The sequence below is a fragment of the Ricinus communis genome, chromosome 7 (assembly GCF_019578655.1).
Source record: "Ricinus communis isolate WT05 ecotype wild-type chromosome 7, ASM1957865v1, whole genome shotgun sequence".
NCBI lineage: Eukaryota > Viridiplantae > Streptophyta > Magnoliopsida > Malpighiales > Euphorbiaceae > Ricinus > Ricinus communis.
The window spans coordinates 11,541,734-11,551,824 of record NC_063262.1 but is presented as its reverse complement, the minus strand read 5'-3'; the positions used below and the strand labels follow the sequence as shown (position 1 = coordinate 11,551,824).

Sequence of the window (10,091 nt, the reverse complement as noted above, 5' to 3'; positions counted from 1 at the left end):
GTCTATCTTGCCGCACTGTTTTAGTCATCTGCACTTGCCAATTTTAGATGAATAAGCGAAATGACTAGCTGATTTACGTTAATTGAAATCTATTAATCTGAATCACCACCATCTTCACCTTAATGATCAATTAATCATCAATTACACCATAATAATGATTGCAGTAGCCCTACTTGTACAAGAAGATACAGCTCCAAAGGACCAACTAACTTAGCTTATTATCATATGAAAAAAAAAAAAAAAGATTATGCAGTTGTATAATTGAGCAAGAAAGCCTGAGATTTCCTCTCATAATAATAGTTATTAGAGGAAGAGGCATCAGCTGAGAAGATCATCACTCCATTAACATCAAATCCGTTCTCTTCCAACAAGCCTAAAGCATCAAAAAATGTATCCCCCTGAATCCCTCTTCCTTTCACTTCATAGCTAGGCAACAACTTATCTTTACTAAACTGGGTAGCTCGAAGCTTAAATGCTGTTAGATATGCTGCTGGAGTTCTAACCTTATCAGTGTAGAATTGGTGGTTGACATAGTCGATCACCTCCCCGTACTTGTCGAACAGTTCAATGTAAGGTATAACAGTTGTATGAAATGGTGCGATGGTCGCTGTCGAAATAACACTTTGGTTTTTCAGAAGGGTGATTAGCTCACCTATGCAATAAGCAAAGCTAGCATTTTGTTCAGGGAAGTTCTCATAGTCAATATCAATGCCATCAAGATGGTAACTTTGGATGATGGACTTAAGAGAAGAGAAAGCATTTGATATCCAGAGTTGAGTGTCCTTTGGGTTATACCAACGTAGAACTTTTTGCCCCAAGTTCCAACCAGAAAGACTAGCAGTGGCTTTTACATTAGGGTGTTTTTTCTTGATGGCTAAAACTGATTCTGGAGTTAATGTATTTGCCCAATATGGTGAAAATTTCCCATTTTGAGCATTGCCTGAAGGGTCTGCATCAATAGCAAAGCTGAGTATGAAGTGGAAATCGATTTTGTCATCAATTGGAACTTTACCAAATTTTATAGGAATTCCTGCGGCTCCAATGTACTCCATCATCACCTTCCCATCTAAATCATCGAAAATAGATTATCATTTAATTGGCAATACAAATACCAAAGATAAGAGTTGCTATCAAGGGTTTCTCAAAGGAAAAAAAACTGGCTATCAAGGAAAAACATTTTTAGTCGATAACAACCTTAATAAAAGTGGAAGTTCCAAATTTAAATTGAATATTTTGTATCAATTAATGGATAATATATTTTTTTTATATTTATTTTATAATCAACATTTGGTTATCTAGGTTGCACGGAAATGGAAATGGAAAACGCAATACCACACGGAGATACAAGATTTGTAAAGGAATTAGAAAACGAAACGTTAAAAAAACGCCTATAAATATAATGATTATTCTAGATTTTCTATTGCATTATTGAATTTGTTATTGTAAAAAACACAAATTAGATAAAATTAATACAATTAACATAATTGATTGTGATGACAATTATATAATTACTATAAACCAAGAGAAAAATAATGTATGAAAATACATGTGTATAGAGATTTTTAAATGTAAAACAACTAAGAATTAAGAATATTAATATAACAAGAAAATTATATAATGTGAAAAAGTTAAGAATCATCTATGAAAAGACAAAAAAATAAAGGAAAAATTTTAAAAAAATTTTAAAGTAGGAAATCTAATTGAATGGAAAGACTTTTTTTATCCTAAAAATCTTAAAATTTTCAAGAATAAGTAAAAAAATATAAAATAATAATAGAGAAAGTTTTTTAAAATCTGTCCGAAGAATCTTGATGTGCGACACGGAAACGTAATCTATTTTAGAGTTCCGTGCAACTTAGACTATTGTAATATCTAACTTGAAAACAAAAGGCTCAAAATTTAAATATTAAATATATTCATAGCTAGGTAGATTCAGACAAAAATAATAAACATATGTGTTGGATCTTTTTTTATCAATATTAGGAACATACCACAGAATTGTAGAGAAAGGAATGCAACTCCAAAAATATACAAGAGATCAAAGAGATGAATGCTGATGATGGATCTCATCATCTTCTTGCTGTTAATTTGTGTGTGATTGAATGAGAGAACCAAGAAACTAATCTGTAACTTATATACGCTTATAAGTAATTTCGCCGGCATGAAATGAAATAATATATTTATGTCTTTAATTGTATCACTTACTTTGGATTCCAGTTGGCCGAATTGAGATGAATATTAATTTTATATAATCAATATACATATGTATTATGACTATTTCAAAGTTTATATATATTTCAATAATATGGCTAATTCTCAGAATTTGATTAAAATGAGAAATTCTAAATTCATGAATTCAATCTGAATTTATGGATTTTAAATAGGTGAATAACGAAATCAATGAATTTTAGATTTTTTTTTATTTGGATAGAACATAAAGTTTATAAATTGATAGTATACTTTTAAAATAAAAATATCATTAATATTATTCATTAAAAACAGTAAATTTTTGAAATTTCTAAGATGGGAAATTAAAATTTTAAAACATAAAGGATTTTGAAGGATGATGAATTTTCTAAAATTTATGGATTTTTAACTCTTTTTGAAAATGTCAAAAGTGAATTTACTTAAATCTTATCTGAAATCTCTCAATCCAAATGGTGTTCTAATAAAGTTTCTAGCTTTTTCACTTTTAAATAAGACCTTGGAGGACATGTTAAGGGTGTGTATGAAGGAATTTGAACGACATAAGGGGTTGGGAGTTGTCTTTGAGCTTGAGTTTGGCTACAATAAGAGTCTCATACTAGTACTTAGATGACACTTTCTTAGCATTGCATGATAACCTATGTGTTGCATTGCATGATAGAAAGTGTAGATCACCTATGTGTTGGAAAGAGATTGGAGGAAGGAAAAAGGGAGGACCGTAGATGATTTAGATAATATTAAAGAAGGCTTCTTTGATCTGTGAGTGTCATTTTCAATAAACAAAAAGGTTATGTAAATCCTAATAGGAAGCAAATGAAATCTGATATGGGTACCTTAAGTGTTACCTATGAAAGGAAACATGAAATTTAGAAAGAAACTAGGAAAGTTGCAACCATAGTACTGAACCTCTCAAAATCCTGAAAGAGGTTGGAGATGTTATCTATCACTTGTCACTATTAAGAAAAAATAAAAGAATTTTAAGCCTATTCTCTCACAAAGAAGGCAATCTGTTTAACTCTAGTCAATTACAACTACCCTCTTTTCTCTTCGATGATTCTCTATTATTAATTAAAAAAAATTGAATTGTCATTTCAACATTTGCTTGTTTTAACATTTTAATCTTTTGAGTCATATTAAATTTAGTTAGTTTTTTTAGTGTGCTAAATAAATCTTATAGAACACCACTATAGTATGTTATATACGATCATTGCAAAGCGAATGAACTCTCATTGCAAAATTTCAAAATCATATTTTTCTTTTAGTACAATGTATTATTTCTATGTGTTACCCCTAATTATATGCGCGTGCAAAGAATTAGGCATTTAGGATCTTATAAATTTGTAAGTTAGGATAGCAATGTTAAAAGTTTTTCCATAATGAGTAAATTGTTTATAGTAGGTGTAGCTTAAGAGATATAGAAACTATTTTCTCGTGACAGGGAGCATCCCAAAGGGAAAAAGTGCGTAATCATCAGCTATAGGTATCTTGATACTTAAAGATTCGTACATGCACGTCGTTTATTTCATTTCGTTTGTCTTCCTTATTCCTTAATACGAATCTAAAACGCACATTAGTTTGCAGCAATTTGGTAAATTTATATATTTGTATTCTTAATGTACAGTACTTTCCACCAGTTGTCTGCAATGCTCTCATCGAGCCAAGAAGACCAATTTACCATTTTTAAATTCCTGATGGAAACTTATGGCAACTACGAGTTGAACATTATATTCACTGGCAAGGCTGTCTTCCACTCAGAATTTCATGATCTCAGTCATTTCTACAGCCTTCTCGTAGCTTCATTTGTATTGAATGCAAATACAACTTCTACAACAATTTTTTATATATCTTGCATGGAGATCGATTGTCCACGAGCTCTGATGTCCGTTAAGGAGTCAATTGCACGGGAAACTTTCACTTTGCAAACTCGGCGCCCAACATTCCTTAGGAATGTACAAGAGTATCATACGACTAAGTCTGTCACGGTAAGTACATATCCAAGTTGAATTCATATGTGATTAATGATGTTTTATTGCTCACTAAGTAAATATGACCAATCTATCTGTTCGTAATGATTTCTATGCCTTTCATTGTGGCTATCAATTTGCCAAACTTTGACAATTGCCATAGTCATATATAAAGATAGGGGACCTTCAATGATCGGAGGTACATTCAAGGAAAGCTCTGATGTTTTACCATGTTTCAACCATTTGCAAAGGATAATAACATCAAACAAGTGAATGTGGTGTTACTCGAGTTGCGAAATTCATGAATTGGATCTTCACAATCCATGCCTTTTTTACCACTGATTATGGTCCAAACAACTAGAACTTCACTATCAAACAAGTTGTTTTGCTTAACCTGTTTGTTTTCCTGTTAATAACATTATAAGGACAATTTTGCTATGCGTAATATGTAAGTAATTAGCTAATATATTTAAACATTTTTTGATTATGTTATTGTTATCAGTGAAAATTGAGATTAAGATTTTCGTGAGCCCGATAATGAAAACTTTTAGCTTGCTAATGGTTAAAAGGAAGGAAGGAATGATTTTGGTCCAAAAGAATCTTGAAAATTGCTCAAAAACAAGAAAACGGGATAAAAGAGATATCGGTCTAAACCCTAGACCTGAGCTCGCACCGGCTCAGGGCAAGCTCACCCTAAACGTGCGCAAGGCTAGGCTAAAGCACCAACATGGGTTTTTGACCTGAGCTCACAGAAGTTCATGCTGAGCTTGCGTCGCTCAGGGTGACCTTGTGCACATGGAACTCGGGCTCAACCTGAGCTTGCGCGAGCTCAGTGTCTGCAGAGATCTTACTAATGAGGTGTTGCTTGGACAGTGGAGGATAAAAATTATGGGAAAAATTGTGAGCCATCCAATTTTTAGGAAGAAATTTGCCTATAACTAGAGGACTTTTTCTCTAAGTCAAAAGTTGGCAAATTTTTAGAGAAAAGGACAATAAAGAAAAAGAGAGAAAGTTAAAAAAAGAAACTACTGTAAACTTATTTTAGAAGCGAGGAAGGAGAGAAAGGAGGGCATTTTTCTTGATTCTTTGAGTAGTTGAAAGTGTATTAGGGCTAAAGATCATTTCTTTTCCTTCTTACATATTTTCTTTTGCTTATTTTGATAAAGGTAACTACTTGAGGGCCTAAATCTAATTTTAATCTCGGTTTCATCTTTTATTACATCTGTTTCATCGATTTGTTATTTATTTGCTTTTCTTCGAAAATGTGAAATTTCGAGCTTCTGTATAGTTGAACTAATGCAAATAGATCCTATACTCATGCGGGTTCATGCTTGCTTGCTCCATTTTATGCCATTTTGTTCATATTTTGTTTCATTTTACTTCTATACTCGCACGGTTCACCTCACGCTTGTAAAACCAGAAACCAATTGAACATAAATGACATCGTTTAAGCTTAAATTGTATCGTTTGGCGAGTTCCAAACTCTGAACCTCTGAGCTCACGTGGGCTCACCTCGCGTGCATGTGTCTAAAGACCAATTGAAGCCTAACCGTCATAGTTTCTACTTTTTTATGCCTCTAGATAGTTGAACTCGCGCGAGTGGACTCTATACTTGAGTGGTCCAATTTAGTTTTGCCTATGCAAAGCGTTTGGTTCAAAACCATGCTGTTTTGGGCTTCTGGAGTACCTGACAGGTCTGCCCTTGCGCGAGTTCACTCTTAACTCGTGCGGATTCACTCCTGTGATGGGTCAAATAATTCAATTTTAATTATATTATGTCTTATTTTACTTATATATTATGTTTATTTAATTTTATATTCTACTTTATTTTCAACAACTTTATATGCTTTATTTTTATTATATTTTGTATATAAATTTTATTACTTGCTTTACTTTTACCTTAATTATTAATTATGTCTAATTATCTGTGTTAACCTTTAGGTGCAGGATTTTATTTTCTTGGTAAGGGCCTTAATAGTTCATTAGAATTCCTTTATTATTTGTATACTTTATTTGTGTTAGGACTCCTAAAGTCGAGGCTTTAATTAGATTCTCTTTCTAATGTCTTTGATATCCTTAATCCTTTTCCAGTTTATTCTGTTCTCTTCACCTCCTTCTATGTATATTTATTTTATGCACTAGGTTTACACTTTACATGATTAAAAGGCTAAAATCGATTTAGTAATTTATGTAATCACCTCACATGTCCATATAAAACAAATTAAGCTTACTAGTGTAATATTTCTGCGCCTTAACGTATATGATCACTTCAAATGCTAAAGATAAAAATAAACCTAACATTTGGAAAAATAAAACTGAATATTTGATTTGATCGCCTTAATATGTGAAGATAAAATTTAAGGTACCAATATGTCTCCCGATTAGGACTAGCAAAAGCACCAATGTGGTTCTTTTCCAGGACTAGTTGAGGTATAAAAGTATCCTATCCCTAGGCTAGTTTTGGTTTTGCTCACCTCACATGTTAATAAGATAAAAAAAGTTGATGTCTAAAATATGTAAGGAAATTAAGTTAAGATAATATTATTAGGTCGGGAAAAGATTTGTTTACTCTAGTGAAGGCTAGGTGTCACTGCCTCAGCGGATAAAGGTACCTTCCCTATTCGTACTTAATTCTCCAAACCTATAATCTCTGATTTTAGGGAACAAGGATAGGCTCTCCATAGTTGATAAAAAGTTGTCATCCTTGCTCGTCCCGATATTTCAGGTGGCGACTCCACTTTTCTATGGTCTTAAGACTAATGTGATCGCTTAGGACTTTTAATTGAACGACTCATTTCAAAATGAATCTAGTACAAAGAACGATAGCTTGAACGATATATACGGAAATGAGATCGCAAATCTCTTAGGGCTGGTCCTAAAAAGCTACACTCCCAATCATCATGATAAGATATGTCTGGATTTACTCTTGTATATTCTTAACAAAATAAGCAGGCAAATATCATACTTAATTCAAGTTATGCTTAACTAATAAATTCTATATTCTCAACTTAAGCAAGGAATAGAAAACCATTACCACATTTATCTAAGATAATAGTATTACTTAATTGATAGCCTCTTGAACAGTTGAGTGAATAGAGAGAAAGAGTCAAAAGGCGTTTCAAATTATTTAATTATCTAATCTCCAGACAACCAATAATGCAATTTAAAGTCTAATCAGAATGCAATTTTCTTTAGAAATGAAGGCAAAAATTATTAACTTATATATGGTTCGAGGCTCATACCATTATCCAACAAAAATTGTGATCATATATAACAATTCCTATACAATGGATCCCAGATCATGTAGCTACACGGTTCGGCTTAGGTACACGCGTGCATTAAATGTTGATGTGCATTAGACACCGACATGATATGCATCAGTTGCTGACGCATATTTTTTTTAAAATAATTTATGCTCACTAAATTTATACTAAATGTTTATTAACCTATATCTATTAAATATATACTGAATGTTCATCATTTAAAAGTTAAATATTTATTATTTATTAATTTAATTTTATTGAAAAGAATATATGTATCATAATATAAATATTTGTAGTATAAATTTACCTTGATATTTTTTTATTTATTAATTGTAATGAGAATTTATGTTAACATGAATATTAACCGTAATGAGTATTAATTTCACAAAAAATTAATATTTAAATACAAAGAAAATTAATTATTATAGGATATTACAGAAACATTATAATTATAGAAAATAGACATTTTAGTACATGTAAATAAAAAAAATATTAATTCATACCTGGTCCAATAAAAACTCTTTGACATGTGTTACAATATTTTGACGCATATAATTTTTGTTTTGACATGTATATTTGTTATTGACAAATAGACTTCAAGTTTATGTATAATTTTTATAATTTTTTCTATTAATTTATTAATAATTTTTATATTATTGTACTAATAAAATTTTAAAATATAAAAGAAATTAAGAAAGACATTGAAAAATATTTAATTTTTATTAATTTTAAAATATTATAAATAATTATAAAATAGTAAGAATTTTATTTAATTATATATATAAATTCATTTTATTTTATTATTTATAATCAAAATAATTACGATAGTCGTACAACAGGTGAGTAAACAACTAGTTTTTATAGGTATATAAGACATTTATTCAATATATAATTTCTTAATATAATTTTAGTTTTTACAAATTAATTTATTAAAATTAAAAAAAATAAAATTTATGTATAAAAAATAAATACATATGTCAAAATATAAATCTTCAAAATATTAATACATGTCAAAAGATAGAATTATATATATATATGTAATTGAAAAATATTTATGGGATTAGAATGAATCAAGTTGAATTGGATTAGAACGAAAGATGACAATGAGAAAATAATTATTTTGATTATTATATATAATTAAAATAATTACGATAATTATACAACATATGAATAAATGACTAGTTTTATAAATACATAAAAAATTTATTTAATATATAATTTTTTTATAAATTTATTTTATTATAATTCAAAAAAAAAACATTATAGAGCGGGAATAAAAGTCCCTACACGTATAATTTTTTAAATAATATGATTAAAAGAGTAGGGGCAAAAGTTCCCGCACGTCCCTTACATTTCAAAACAACATTATTTGACCTTTGAGACCATATACCTATATGGTCGAGAATCCATATTATAATTTTTATCATATAAGAAAACATCCATTAGCCAAAAAAACACAAAAGATTTTCTTCATTTGCTTTTTGTACTGCAAACTGCAAACTACATTCACTTCGTTCAGTTCCTTCATCAAGGTGTCAGGGTCAACTAGCCTTTTCTAGGTAACATATAATAACAACACAATTATTTCAATACTTCAATAAATTGTTGCATTAGATTTTTCTTAATGTTATTGTTCATGTTTAAGAAATTATTTTTTTCTTCTTCCTTTTCATCTATCTTTGAGCTAATTAACACTATTCACTTGTTATTTTATTTAACTAATTGATCAGTCAGGTTGTTTTTGCTATATAATTCTTGTAGTATAGTATGTTATAAGTTTATATTTTTCGTATTCCAGCATATTAAAATGTACTTACACAATGCTTATTGAGTTCAATTATAGCTTACATTGCTTCCATGAAATGGAGAATATACTGTTCTTCAAGATTATCCCTAAAGGCAATAGATCATGACACATTTGTATGGTCTTTATATTTTACCTAATTAGGATCTAGTAGTGCTAGACAATTATTTACATATACTTTCTATGTATTGCTTTTACTCGCTCAATAGTTTGTTTTAATGTCATTAAATTGTTTGAAATACTCATGTGTATAAATTTACTCACAGTGTAATTCCAATTTTGGATTCTTCAATACTAGACAATGCGAATAAATTGTAAGACATTTCTTCCTTGCAAAATTAAATCCCCAAGTTTTTATATTATATAGCTTTTAAATATTATGGTTATATTATTAATATTTATCATTTTTAAATGAGTTGTACACTAATGTCTGCATGGGTTACCTTTTCTTCATAATTAAATTCTTAAATTTTAAATGTTGCCCCAAATAATTAAGGATGATCTATTTATTTTATAATCTATAATACTATAGACTTAGCAAAAATCTATGTGTGTGAAACACTCTCCTAAACGAGAGCGTATATCATTTTAGTTTAAAATGAGACAAAAATTGATAACACATCAAAACAACTTTTCCCACTCTTTCAACAAGTAACTGGTTGTCATTTTGCGTCATATATAATTGAATCGCCTTTTTGCAAGATCAACGGTCAAGATCAAACTATTTCATAAATACACCAGCATACCAAGAAGTATTGCTAAAAAGAATCCATCTTTTCTAAATATAAGTTAAATTTTTAGTTGATCGGGTAATACAACTAGTTAGCATCCCTAATAATTAATAAACTGGCTAGG

The 10,091-nt window shown here is 29.7% G+C and overlaps 1 protein-coding gene across 1 annotated transcript; it reads right to left on the bottom strand.

Moving 5' to 3' along the window:
• Positions 1-245: 245 nt before the first annotated feature.
• On the bottom strand, positions 246-1,058 carry LOC8259148 (chitinase 2). Its single transcript, XM_002517211.4, has one exon. It carries the CDS (start codon positions 1,053-1,055, stop codon positions 246-248), a length of 810 nt encoding a protein of 269 aa, XP_002517257.4. The 5' UTR covers positions 1,056-1,058.
• Between the last annotated feature and the right edge of the window lie 9,033 nt (positions 1,059-10,091).